This window comes from Aulonocara stuartgranti (genome assembly GCF_965226115.1).
Source record: "Aulonocara stuartgranti genome assembly, chromosome: 3".
Lineage (NCBI taxonomy): Eukaryota > Metazoa > Chordata > Actinopteri > Cichliformes > Cichlidae > Aulonocara > Aulonocara stuartgranti.
The window spans coordinates 5,881,799-5,896,857 of NC_138941.1; the positions used below are offsets into that span (position 1 = coordinate 5,881,799).

The 15,059-nt window shown below is 43.4% G+C and overlaps 3 protein-coding genes across 3 annotated transcripts in view; all 3 read left to right on the top strand.

Moving 5' to 3' along the window:
- The window catches only part of LOC309697132 (NACHT, LRR and PYD domains-containing protein 12-like), a gene marked incomplete at its 5' end in the record, with an annotated part of 47,566 nt that extends 39,008 nt beyond the window's left edge, over window positions 1-8,558 (top strand). The window contains one exon of the mRNA XM_082518797.1: window positions 6,628-8,558. Coding sequence (XP_082374923.1) covers window positions 6,628-7,161 — 534 coding nt within the window. The remainder of the gene's footprint in view (window positions 1-6,627) is intronic.
- Window positions 1-15,059, top strand: part of LOC309702195 (protein NLRC3-like) — a 78,601-nt gene that overhangs the window by 42,793 nt on the left and 20,749 nt on the right. The window lies entirely within an intron of this gene.
- Window positions 1-15,059, top strand: part of LOC309702246 (uncharacterized protein) — a 139,708-nt gene that overhangs the window by 15,668 nt on the left and 108,981 nt on the right. The window lies entirely within an intron of this gene.

Below are 15,059 nucleotides of genomic sequence, written 5' to 3' on the forward strand. Positions count from 1 at the left end.
GGAAGAGCTGGAAACATTTCCCGTGTCTATAACTCACTTCCTGTTTGTTTCCTGCAGATGACACATGAACAATCACACATGCAGGAATATTTTCAGGGACAGACACACTAGTCTAGCTGGATAGTTCATGGATATTTGTGTAGGGGTCTCCAAGGAGTCTGTTTGCAGGAACATTTAGGTCACAGGTGTACCTGATATAGATACCAGTGTACCTAATAAAGTGTCAGCTAACATTTGGAAATGGAAGCTTAAATAATGACAAACTGTACATTCACAGCTGAATTCACAATAAATTTGTTCTGAAGTGCACATTTTTCTGTTATTGTTCTCAAACAACAGAATGAGAATGAAATATTGATTCTAACAGGACCCATAAACAGCATTAGCTTAGCAGCATTAGCTTATCAGAGTTTCTATCATGGTCACAGAAATCTTTAGCAGAGAAAAGTGGCCTACTTAGCAATAGCTGCTCAAGTTGTATAAAGAAAGGGAAAACAGTATTAGCATTAACTGCTAATGGCAGCTTACTTAGCATAAACTGTTCACATCTTTATAATGCAAGGGAAAGGAGTCACTCATGGAAGCCTATTTAGCATTAACGTCTCACATCATTATAACACAAGAGAAAAGGGTATTAGCGTTAGCTACTAATGCTTATTCACCTCAAATTAGCTTTAGCTGCTAATGGTAGCCTACTTAGCATTAACTCCTCACTAATATAATGCTAATTCACATCAAATTAGCATTAGCTGCTCATATTGTTATAAGGAAAGAGAAAACGGTATTAGCATTAGCTACTAATAATTATTCAGCCCTAATTAGAATAAGCCTCTAAAAGCAGCCTACTTAGCATTAACTCCTCACATCGTTGTTACCCAACGGAAAAGAGTATTAGTATTAGCTACTATCATTTTTAATAAGTAAGAGAAAACAGTGTTAGCATTATTGAATAATGCTAATTCACACTAAATTAGAATTAGCTATTTACAAGAGCGTACTTAGAATTAGCCGCTCACATTGTTAAAAAGTAAGGGAAAACAGTATTAGTATTAGCACATAATGCTAATTCACGTCAAAGTAGCATTAGTTAATAATGGCAGCCTACTTAGCATTAACTGCTCACTAATATAATGCTAATTCACATCAAATTAGAATTAGCTGCTCACATTGTTAAAAGGGAAGGGAAAACAATATTAGCATTAGCTGCTAATAATTATTCACCTAATTAGAGTTAGCCCCTAATGGAAGCCTAGTTAGCATTAACTCCTGACATAGTTATAATGCAGGGGAAAAGGGTTACCATGATCAGATAATGCTAATTTACATCAAATTAACAATTGTTAATAATGGTAGACTTCATATCATTAGCTGCTGTCGTTCTTACAAAGCAAAGGAAAACAATATGAGCATTAGCTGCTAATGCTTTTTCATCTAAAATTAGCATTAGCCACTAATGGCAGCCTACTTAGCATTAACTCCTCACTAATATAATGCTAATTCACGTCAAATTAGCATTAGCTGCTAGCATCAGCCTACCTAGCACTAGTTGTTCACATTGTTAAAAGGGAAGAGAAAACGATATTAGCATTAGCTACTAATAATTATTCACCCCTAATTAGAATTAGCCGCTAATGGCAGTATACTTAGCATTAACTCCTCACATTGTTATAATGTAAGGGAAAAGAATTAGCATTATCTAATAATGTTGACCTTGGCCCACTGGAAAAGTTCAGAACTAAAGATTTAGGAGTGTTTCTCGATAGCTCTTTCTCATTTGAGAAACAAATGAATTCTGTTATTAAAACCAGCTGTAAGGTTTATATTGTTGATTGATGCTTAGAAATATTTACTCATATATGCTTAGAGTTGTATAATTGATTGCATGATGATAGAGGTTTGATCCTGAGTAGTCTGTAAAGACTCTGTGTGCCTTCCAGAGTGCTCTGGCATGCACACACCACTTGGGGCCATGAGAGAGGTCGTACCCTCTCTTACTGATTTATGGTGTAGGACAGGGGTCTCAAACTCAATTTAGCTGGGGGCCGCTGCAGGCAGAGTCTGGGTGAGGCTGGGCCACATTAGGTTTTCTACAAGAAAGGCATGGTTAAAAAATTCCAATCTTCTCAAATCTCTTTATTTTTATTTTTTAACACAAAATATGAAAAATGAATAAACAAATTAAGAATTAATAAGAAAATTAATCAATCTGTAATACATAAATAAAATAATAATAAGATATTTTTAGTCAGTGAACTTGTGTGTTTCTTTCAGTCTTCTATATCTGCTGTGTTTAGATTGAAATGTCTGTATTAACAGTTCTATAACCTTCTTCTGAACATGAGTGGAACACTGTAGAAAATGAACTGTTCTTCTGAACATGGCTTCTCTTGCCTACTCCTTGCTGCTAGAGACCTGGCAGCGTTTCCTCTCGCATAGCCGAGCCAGATTTGGCCTGAGGGAGGAAGCAGTTGCGACCCTCAGTATGTCTTGAAGATGATCATCCGTAAGTCTGGACCTGTACTTGGACTTATTGAAGTTCAAAGTGGAGAAGAGCTTTTGGCACAAGTATGTGCTACCAAAAAGGCACATGGTCCGCTTGAACATTCGGGAAAGCCGAGGGAAACTAGGGCTCAAGTCTCTCAAAAATTGTCCAAGCTTGTCTGCTTTTCCACTCACCTCCCTGAACTTTGATTTGAGTTCAGAGTTGCACTGCAGCTCAATGAGCTCCATTTGAAGCACAGAAGGGGCATCTTGCACATCAAAGGAGAAGGGGTCCGCAAAAATGTGAAAGGTGGCTCTGTGTGTCTTGAAGTCAGCAAATCTGTGATCAAATTCCTCCTGTAGCCTCAAAATGACATCAACATACTCGTCAGCACTGAATGGTGTGCCTGCATCCACGAGTGCCTTGCATGCTGGGAAATGGCAAAGGTTTGTCTGAGAGAGCTGAGCTTTCCAGAGCGCCAGTTTTGTGGAGAATGCTCTCACGTTGTCATAGGCAGCACTGACAAGTTGCCCCTGGCCTTGTAACGTCTTGTTCAGTACATTAAGCTCATGTGTCATATCAACAAGAAAAGCTGAGTCCATGAGCCATTTGGGATCAGTTAGCACAGGAACACTAACTCCATCCTTCTCCATGAAGGCTTCACTTCTGCTCTCAACTCAAAAAGTCTCTTTAATACATTTCCCCTGCTGAGCCAACGTACCTCAGTGAAGTCGAGCACATCCCCATATTCTGACTCCATTTCCTCTAAAAAAGCACAGAACCTTCGGTGCTTTAAGCCCCTGGATCTGATTTGGTTGATGCATTTCACAACAATAGACATCACATTGTCAAACTTCAGGCATTTGCTGCAAAGGACCTGCTGATGGATGATGCAGTGCAGAGCAATGGCCTCCTCCACGCCTTCCTCTTCCAGTTTGTTTTGTGCCACCAGTCCATGTTTCCTCCCTGTCATTGATGGCGCTCCATCTGTTGTTATTCCAACAAACCTCTTCCATGGCAAACCAACATTCTCAATGGCATCACACAGCTTGTAAATATCTGCTGAGCGGTGGTCTGGCCATGCATTGGAATTACTGTGAGCAGCTCCTCCATCACTTCAAAACTGTCATCAACACCACGGACATACATTGGGAGCTGGGCAGTGTCGGTGATGTCTGTGGTCTCATCAAGAGCGACTGAGTATACACTGAAACATTTGGCTTTCTCACACAGTTGGTCATAAATGTCACTTGACAGGTCAGAAATGCGATCTGCTGCGGTGTTGGCAGAAAGGCTGATGTTGCTAAACTGACCTTTCTTTCCCGGACAGACTATATTTGCAGCCTGCAATATGCACTTTTAGACAAATGCACCTTCTGTGAATGGCTTCCCTGCTTTAGCAATCATCTCACTAACCACGTGGCTCCGACTGCTGCATTATTCTCTTTGGTTGCTTTCTTGGAGAAATCTTGCTGCCTCAGTAGATCTGTTTTAAGACTGGCAACCCGGTTCGCTCTCTCGTCTCCCTGGTATTCTGCATCCAGCTCAGCATGTCTAGTTGTGTAATGACGCTTAAAATTGTATTCCTTGTGCAGCGCAACTTTCTCTGTGCAAATAAGACAGGTCGGGGTGCCCCTGTGCTCAACAAAGAAATATTGCATTTCCCACTTTTCCTGAAATTGTCGGTGCTCATCACCAACCTTTCTCTTCACCGCAGGCTTTGAAAAAGACATGTTTGGGGCTATGTGACATTTATAATTCTACTTGGTGTCACTGTCGCATTGAAGTTTCAATCAAGCGTTTAGCCGACGGACGGGGAACGTCTCAACGCGTAGAGAACGTCATTTCTGCTTCTTTTTCTTGCAACCGTAGCACGGCGATCGGCAGATAAAAAGCCGGTAGCAGTCTCCTTTGTTTTTACGCTCGATGTTCATGTCTTTCATGACGACACGAACACCGTGGCGTTTGCAGATGGTAGAAAGTGCAGGGATAGCGAGCGCAAAAAAGGCGACTGCTCACGGCGCCGGGCTGTTGTTACAGGAGAAAGAAGCGGAAATGACACCGTGACATATAACAAATAACATCAGCTGTTTCTGATGTTAGTTGTTTTGACTGCTTTTACATTATATTGAAATATATGTAATGTTCATGTTTGCTGCAATGCAAACGCAGTGATGCAAATAAAAACATGGAGCCACAAATTACGGTGCGACCCTATAATTAGTCCGGGTTACCGGGGACTGTTGTTGCCGATGAACAGGTGTCGCTATGTGACTGCAGACTAAATTGGGCTGCATTGAGTTCATGACTTTTCTTTTATCCCGCCGCCTACGCATCACTGTGAGAGTTAATATGAGATCTCTCTCTGTGGAAAAATAACTTTAAATCCCACTGACGTGTGTATAAATCTATATACGTATAATGTCCCGCTGGGCAGCAACTTAAAAAACAACTTTTTTTGAAGTGTTGTGAACGCAGCGCGCTGGGGCGAATGTCGGCGTTTGCCCAATAGAAAGGAGGAAGCCAGCCAGGCACAGGAAAGAATGAAACACTCCAGGGCAACGCTGCTGGAACTTTGACTCATTGAGAAATGTTTCCCTGCTTGCATCAAGCCCGGCTGGTGTCCCCTGAGATCCATATCCCACCCTGATTGGTGGGTTAATTCAGCTCCGCCCACAACACTGTAAAGTGTCATACATTATCAAACTAACATTACATTTTCATATTAAGGTGGGGCCAAAAACTATCGTCCTGCGGGCCGCAATTGGCCCACGGGCCGCGAGTTTGAGACCCCTGGTGTAGGAGGACACCTGCTCTGTGTCTGGTTAAGTATAAGAGCCCTTTGTTAGGGGGACCGCTGGACTCTTAGCACCAGCTTTGGGGTCACAGGGTCACATCTGGAACACACACACACACAGACACACACACACACAGACACACACACACACACACATACACACACACACACACACACACACACACACACAGACACACAGACACACACACACACACATACACACACACACACACACACACAGACACACACACACACACACACAGACACACACACACACACATACACACACACACACACACACACAGACACACACACACACACACACATACACACACACACACACACACACACACACACAGACACACACACACAGACACACACACACACACACACACACACACACACACACACACTATGCACAGACTGGTACTCTTTGTTCATACCTGTGTAAGACGTCATAATGAACTTGTGCATATTCATGTAAGCTCAATAAAGAGCAGTGTTACGAGGGAGCAGACGAGAGCGACTGAGGTCAAGTGAAGGAACGGCGCTGTCACAGTTCTCTCCCTCATCAATTGTCTGCTTCCAGCGGTGGGTCTGTGCTAGACGACCCATCACCAGCTTTTTCCACTGGTTACCAGTACGTGGTAGAATCCACTTCCAGATCTGGTTGTCTTTAAATCTGTGAATGGATTGGCTCCATCTTATCTCTCTTTAACAAAAGAATCCAAGTGGAGCCCTCAGGTCTGCAGATAAGCAGCTTCTGACCAGAACTAGACGTAAAAACAGAGGTGAGCTTTATCGATGGCTGCAGCCAAACTCTGGAACAGTCGCCCTTCACATCAGGTCGTCACCAACACTGGACATTTTTAAAAGCCGGTTGGAAACACATTTGTACTCTGTAGCTTTCAATCCTGACCAGTCTTTATAGTCATTACTGTGTATGTTTCCTATTTTCTCTCTACTCTGTGCAGCACTTTGGCTCAAGCTGTTTTTAAATGTGCTGATAAATAAATGTAGATTTCTTTGAATAAAACAGTGGAGCCGAGCTTTGAGCTCAGTGTGTAACAGTGTGTGTGTGAGAGCCATGTAATGTCCATGTGTGCATGCTGACTGTGCTGCTCTGACCCCCCTCCTCCTTTCAGGGTGGAGCCTGCTGGAGTCCGATGGTTGAGACCAGGTCTGAGGAAGTGTAAGTGTGTTTTTAATGGGATTCATGAAAACAAAGCAGCACACATTCAACCATCTTCATCATGTCAGGAGTCATCATCAAAGTGTCAATCAATGAACAGATGATGGATCAATAACTGCAGCTGGATTGTGTTTGTTCTCTCCATCAGATTCCTGTCAACTCACAATCGACACAAACACAGTGAACACAAAGCTCCAACTGTCTGACAACAACAGGAAGGTGACACATGTGGAGGAGGTTCAGTCATATCCTGATCATCCAGACAGATTTGATGTTTATGAACAGCTGCTGTGTAGAAATGGTCTGACTGGTCGCTGTTACTGGGAGGTCGAGTGGAGAGGAAACGTTGATATATCAGTGAGTTACAGAAGCATCAGAAGGAAAGGAGACAGTAATGACTGTTTGTTTGGACTCAATGATCAGTCCTGGAGTCTGATCTGCTCTGATGATGGTCCTCAGTCTGTCTGTCACAATAACAGCTACACATCCATCTCCTCCTCCTCCTCCTCCTCCTCCTCTGTCTCTAACAGAGCAGCAGTGTATGTGGACTGTCCTGCTGGCACTCTGTCCTTCTACAGAGTCTCCTCTGACACTCTGATCCACCTCCACACCTTCAACACCACATTCACTCAAACTCTTTATCCTGGGTTTGGGTTCTGGTCTCGTGGTGGCTCAGTGTCCCTGTGCTGAGTGGAGTGTAAAGAGTGTCTCCTGTTACAGAAACACTCTGACTGTTGAACAGATAGTTCAGTCTGTACATGTCTGTCTCTTTCACTCACAAACACGTTTTCAGATTCATGGATTCAATCAGTTGATGTTTGAAACTCTTCTAAATGATTCCTTGTAAACTTCTTCAGTCACAAACAAACAGGAAGTGATGTCACATGTGTTCCTGTCCACACAGCAGAATGAGTCTATTGCTGACAGTGATGTACAAACAGAGTGAGCATTTCTGAGGCCCAAAATAAACTGAGTAGTTCACTGAATGAACAATGGACTGTGAGCTCAGTTCCTTCATCATTAGTATGGATTATATATGTATATGTATTATATTAGTATCATATATATCAGGTGCTGCTGCTTTCAGTCATTGTGCAAATGTGCTGTTTGTAAGGTTGTAAAGCTGCAGTCAGCTGAGACTGAAGAAGTCACCTGATCAGTGAGCAAACGTTTCTGAAAACGTCCAGATGAACAGAATCAACCTTTTGGGATCAGCCAGCAATGCAGCATCATTGTTGTTCAGCTTCAGAGGTTTGCAGGAATGAACTGATGACCAGAAACAGCTGCAAAGTCCAAGAAAATACCAGCTGGAGTTCAGCTGCATTTGAAGAAGTCAAAGAAAAGTAAGGATGGCAAAGGGCGACGTTTTCTTCCAAAGAGCTGCAAACATGGTCGACGCCTCATTAGAAGAATCATCTGGACGTTTGTGAGGAACTCTAACCAAGAAAGCAACGTCACACAGATCCAACAGACAGTTTCCATGACTGCAAGTGTTGAGTGGAAAAATGCTACATTGCATTATTGCATCCTCTCACCACAGGAGGCGCTGTTGGCACCACTGATTGCTGATCAGCTGTTCTCTGATGATCTGATTGATACTGTGAATAACGGGACTCACTGAACTCTGTGACACAGTGAAGATTACAGAGTTTAACTTCACCCTTTAAGACTGACCACAGAACCAAGTCCGCCAGAGCTTTTGTTATATTTTTACATGCTGTGGAGCCATTTGTGGGAGCATTTCAAGTTGCTATACATCAATACAACTGTTATAGCCCTAATTTTAATAATATGTATGCATTAAGTCCATAGTAACTACATAAATTGCAAAAAAAACCCTCTGCTCATCCATCTCTGTGTGTATCAGGATACATTTGGTTCATAATACACAGAAAAATCAGAGTTATTACCTGTAATAAATGTGAAAGATTCCTGCAGTGATAACCAGGCAGGACTGAAACACATCCAAGCTGTCACCACGGTAACAGCACCGCCCATCCACAGGTGAGGGGAGGAGCAAAAAGAGGGACTTTCACCATTTTATACTAAAAACACTCAACTAATGTTTCTAATATGAAACAAATAAGCCCACATTAATGTGAGCGTTTATTAAATAATAATAATGATGATTTACATATCCAGGTGGATGACTGGATATGTAAATATTATAATAATATAAATAAATATTATTATTTAACCTAACCTAACCCTAACCCTAACCTCCTAACCCTGCTGGACACACATGACCCACACTAGGCTGCCTTCATCCATCCTTTCCTCCTTTACTGAGACTCTGAATCAGCATGTACAGTGGGGCAAAAAAAACTTTTCTGAATCTCGGGCAGATGAACTTCCCTGAAGTGTTTCCAGCTGGGCGTCGAGTGTTTGACCGACGCATGAAACGACACGTTTGTGAGTATTTGTGAGTATTTATCACACGGCGTGCTGCGGGGAAAAGCCTGAGAAATCCCAGAGAAGCTTCCTTCCTGCCAGTATATGAGCCCACCAACAGAGACAGGACCAGTTCATCCTCCATCACTTACTGTGTGCACACGTAGCAAATGTTAAAGTTTCAGTTCAAATGGTGGTTTTGTTTGCAGGGACTGTGAGTGGATGGAGATCCTGGTCCTCCTCAGCTGTGAGTTCTTCCTCTGTCATGAGAACCTCAGGGGGAGAACATGTGCTCACTCTCAGCTGCTTTAACAGGAAACAAGCTCTTTTAGATCAAAGCTGAGAAACTGTTTGTAACAGCGAACTCTGTCACCTTTCTCTCCTCAGCCTGCTGCTGGACAGGCCCATGAAGCTCTGCTGTAAAGGCTTCCATGTCCCAGGCTTCACCTTTACCTGCTGACCAACGGGAGGCGTGGCCAAAACAGCGATGGGGAGTGGAGCAGCAGGTAGCAGAGGTGAGCCTCTTGTATGCAGCCTGTTATCTGTGGGACCAGGGAGGACGTGACAGCAGATGTTGCTGATTCAACATCTGTGTGACAGCTGGAGCAGCACAGTCTGCAGGAAACATCTGTGCATGTAGGAGACACCAAGGTTTACATGGTGGAAGCAGACGACTGACTCAAGCAGCCTCACATCACAGGCTGCTGGCTACAAGCACATGACCACAGTGACTGGTTTCACTGGTGTCTGTCCCAGTCTGTGGCAGAGATACAGGAAGTCACAGACAGCCTGCACACAGCGTTTCCTCTGGAGTGTGTTTCACACCCTGTTTGTGTTTCTCACTAACATGTTGTAGTTCTTCCTGCACACAGCAGCACTTTGATCATTTCTCCTGCTTTTCTTCCTTTTCTAGCTTTTATACACTGACAGTAACACAAAACTCCAAAGTCATCATTTGAGGAGCTTCTTAAGAGTTTCTGTGAGTTTAGTGAAGTCAGCCTCTCAACAATAAGTGTGTGTGTGTTGATTATCTAATGTTCAGAGAGGACTGCACTGATGTAGCATCCAGGTGAGCAGCTTATGAGCCAACAGGGGAAATTTAGCTGTATTATTGTTGTTTAAATGTAATAATTTATGATTTCATGTTCCAATATTTCACTTTTCCAAACGTTTTGTTATCATTTGGTCTGAAAACCATGACAAACAGCAGTGTTACAGTTGTTAGCATTAGCTGCTATAGAGCACTCAGTCACTGTATTGGTGTTAGCGACATGAACATATCTGAGCTAACTGTGTGTTCCAGATGTGCAGCAAACCCAACTGTCCCTGTGTTTTCCTGCTGTAGACATTATCCCCATGATGCTGACGTCCTCTGGTGGGACGAGCTCACACGTTTATGGATTCAGATGCTAACTGGACCAGACTGGTGTCAACCTTGGTGCTATAGAAGCAAATCAAAGAAGAACCAGTTGAACCTGAGCTGTCTGTAGTGGTGACACCAACACCATGTCACCTGCACATGCTGACCCAGGGTCAGTGTTGAACCTATAAGCTGTGTCCTCACAGTTCAATATGTCCTCACTGCACAGGTCAATGACATCAGAGCTGTAATGTTGTTCCCGTCTCACTAAAACTTCTGGCATAAGGTGACTTTTCTGGGTGATTCCTACTCCAGGGTCACCAGTTTGAATCCCTCTGTTACTGCTGGGAACGTGCTGCTAAAGTGCCCTTGAGCAAGGCCACGTCCAGCTTATGAAGCCAACCCTGGGCTCTGCTTGCTGGCAGTGACAGAGTAGATGAAACAGCTCAGTGGATGCTAACTCACAGCTAACTCTGTCATGGATAAGTGAAACAAAGCTGACTGACCCACAGCTGCACACAAACACCTCCAACACCTACAGGTCAGCAGGTCCACTGCTGTCTCTGATGGGCCCAAACTTTGCTTGTTCAGCGTTTGCTGCTGCTGACTTTGAAAATCACACCAAACAATGGAATCAAATATATCGACTCAGCTTAGACTACAGAGAAGCTCGGCACTGCTCACAAAACTCAAACACAAAAGGCTTTTTAAAGACAACAATCACTTTGACAGACACACAAACACGACTGAGTACAGAGCAGCTGCTGGTTTGAAGCCACAGAAATGTTCAAATGTTTAAACACACTGCAGCGTTGCAGCCGTGATGCATTTGTGCTGCTAAGGCCACACACATCAGCTGCCTTACATTTTAGCACCAGTTCATCTCTGACCATGGCAGCACAGTCTTTCCAGTACAGTGATGTTGGTGGGGACAGTGGGGACTGATTGTTCATTGGCTGTAAGCCGGTCACATGGACGTTTAACTGGTGCTTTGATTGCTCTGTAGTCTGTTGTGCCTGTGAGCTGCTCCTAAAATGAGACAGATTATAATTGTCACCATTCTGTTAATGACTCTTATTATGTGCGCTCTCCTCCACTGTCACACTAAACACATTAAACCTTTATTTTGGTGTAAAGTCAGGATTTATTGGCTCTTCTTAAAAGCGTCATGAAGTGCAAAACTCAGCAAACATTATACAAAAGTAGATTTAGAAGCTGAACTGAAAACATTTAAAGTGACAGTCAGCACAAATCCAGCTGACATCTCCATCCAACCCAAGTCTTCATTTAAAGTCATTATAACTGTGACACACGTTTGTTACAGTATTAATCCTGCCTGATGCTGCAGGGCCAACATCATGAAACAGGCTCAGCATTTATTTCCATTATGAAACTTTATCATTAAAAACAAACCATTGTTCTGCAGTCGTCCCAGGACTGTCGGTCAAACGTTCTCTCCACATGTTTAAGGCTGAGCTCACTTTATCGTCTGCCTGAAGGAGGGAAGCAGATGTTACTAAACATCACAATAAAACATATGAAATGGGTGCACATGAGGAACGTCTGCACTGTTAAAGCCATGCAAACATCTTCACACATGAAGCAGCAACACCTCTCAGTTTAGCAGCAGCTGGTAAAAGCCACAGTGATCCTGGAGCCTCCCTGAAGGACTCGTTCATCAGTAACTGTCAGGAGGACGATTAAACCTTCTGCACACGTCCTGTAGTTACACACTCGGGAGGAAAGACGACGTCCTCGCTCTGCAACATGATCTGTGTTTCATCCAGGACGCTCAAACACAGACTGGTTTCCAAATATTAGACGCACTGGTTCTTCATGCGTTTCTACCTGAGCACTCAGAGTCATTTCTACAACAGGCCTCCTTCACCTGCTGGTGCCTCTGTTTCTGTGTTTGGCTGTTTCCATCAGTGCCTGATGTTTGTGATCTTTGATCTGTTCTGAAGTCTCTCTTTGTAACACAAATGTTGTTTGGCTTCTTTTGCAAACAAGGCAAAAGAACTTTAATGGATTCATTTGCTGATCTTACTTTTCTGATGCAAAGCCGTCCTTTCAACGCTTTAGAAAGAAAACCAAACAATGTTTTTAAAACTTTCCCAAAATGTAAAAGCTATTAAAACCATAAACTTCTGCTCCTTGATCATGTGATTCTTCTTCTAGACTGTCTGTAATTGTTATTGCTGATTGTCAATAAAGTTGTTTTTTATAAGTTATGTTGTAAAGGAAGCTTGTGGCGAGGGAGGAGGGGCGACTAAAAGCAGGTTCATATAGTGGGAAAGTCCTCAGGTCATGTGAGGATATTTACTGATGCGTCAACACTGTCAGATAAAAGAACGGCTGCTGCATTTGTTCTCCCACAAATAAGTTTGGTGATGAGTAAAAGAATTACAGATGATGTGGCAGTTTATACTGGGAGCTGGTAGTGATGTTACTGGCTTGAACTGGGTGGAGGACGCACTAATATGCAGGTATGTGGTTTGCTGGGACTCTAGCAGCGTGCTAGTGAGCACAGGTGATATGTCTTCAGACTCTAGGCAACATATTGTTTTTGATATACTTCATTTACTGTATAGAATCAAACACAGAGGGATAGAAGTGGATTTCTTATGGCTCCCTGTGAATATCGGTGTTGATGCAATGAACAGGACGATAAGTTTAAAAAGGTGCAGCAAGAAGAAGTCGTGCAGGTTTGACTATAAAATACAGTGAAAGTGAGGTGAAGAGTATAATGAAGGTAAAGATGAAGGACGAGTGGCAGGCACACTGGGACAGAGACGGGAAAGGCAGATATTATTATACAGAAAACAGTCGTGTAGAAGAAGCTGCAGCAGAGACCAGGATGGAATCTGGAGAGTCAGAGTTGGTCACACAGGCTTGAATAGCACACTTAAAAAGGTAAACATGACACAGGAAGTGTGACTTCTGTGGACCAGAGGAGACGTTTGACGGGTTGTTAGCGTCGTCAGGATGCTGGATGGAAACGCTGTGCCTGATAGGATGATTACAGGCTGGACTTTGTCTTCCTGTTACAGATGGATCCAGGCCCTGGATGACTGCTGGACACACATGACCCACACTAGGCTGCCTTCATCCATCCTTTCCTCCTTCACTGAGACTCAGAGTCAGCATGTATGTATTTATCAGTGATTTGAATCCTTTCATTACAGAGTGAAGTTAAAGTAGACGTGTGAACACACTAATAAACACAAAGGGACACAACTACTACTCCATGATGGAAAGCTGAAGTATTACACAGCTTTATGAACCTCCTGTTATCCTGGTAGACGAGTACAGCAATAAATCTTTTACTTGAACATCTTCTGGCTCCAATAAGCTTTGAAATGTGACCATGAAGTTAGAGACACACTGACTGAAACCCACAGCTGTGACTGTGGATCACATCCACACACAGTGTAGCTGCTGTCTCTGTGTGAGGTCTGTGTATATATGTACATATTTATGCTTATATTCATATTCTCTTATTCCCCTTTATTTGATATCCTAATTCTGTGCTGTGTAAAAGTTTGTCGGTGTTCTGCTGCTACAAACTGGATTTCCTGGAGGATAAACATGAGGGATTCATAAAGTTCTATCTCTCTGTTAAAATCCCCCAAAATCAATGAAATGTGAATTTCAGGCAGACGTGTTTTTAAAAGAGTCTCTTTAATGGAAAAATGTGTTTTTAAAACCAGCCAATAGGAGCGTCTGTGGATATCAGCTGAGGCTGAACTCAGGAACACCATCACATATAAATACACAGAATTAAATCACTAGATAAAAGACGTCATTAAATAAGGATCAAATCAACATGTCAGAGGTCAAAGGTCAGTCAGAAGAGGTGTGGTTAAACACTGGCAGTGCAGTGACCTAATGCAGTTTGGTTACCGCCACGGGAAAAGCCCCGCCCCCTCTGAGCCTCCGCTGTGTCCTCAGCACATCCAGGAGCAGCAGGTCAGAGGGGGCGGGGCCATGTCAGGACTTATTTTAAGTAAAATTTAAAGTGGAGCGACGGCAGGAGTCACACAGCAGTAACCAGCTCTGTCTGCCAGGGTCAAAGGTCAAGCAAGTCCTGCAGCTGACCCACACACAGACTTACACTGATCCACAGAGAGTGATGAATCCATACATCACTCGGCTGGAGGAAGCTGGGGTTCCACACCGTCCAATCAGAAACCAGTGTTGACGCTGAGACCCGTCTCTGTAACAGGAAGTCCATGAACAGGCAGACCCTCTGCAGCAGGCTGACCTGTGACCTCTGAGACAGAGGGAGGAGTTTGTGTCAGCAGGGGGCGCTGCAGCATCGCCTGAGAGCTTTAAGAACAACAGCAATAAACAGGAAGTGAAAGTCACACTTCTGTTGGTGTGCGTTATCAGCAGACCCCACCCTCTGCAGGAAGCTGAGATAAGAAGCAGCCAATCACAGAGCAGAGAGCATGTGACTTCCTGTTCCTGCTGTTACTGTGACAACAGCTCCTGGGACAGAGAGCAGCTTTCTAAAGAGGAAAGATGTTGCTGTCACCCCCGGGTGTCATGTGACCCGCCTGATGTACCGATTTAAGACTGTAAGAACAATAATAACAACATGTTTTAGTCAGGTGATCCATGCAGAGCAGATCCATGTGACCAAACACAGCTGGATCACATGTTTCCTCTCCTGGAAACAGAAAGCCTTCATGTATAAAGGCTCATGTACCCACTGAGCCCTGCTCTCAGATCTGTGAGGCTTTAACAAACAACAGTTTAAAGTCATGTTTAGCATCTTCTGTCAGTGTGGAAGGTCACACACTTTCCTGAGTGTTGAACCCTGAACTACTAGCTG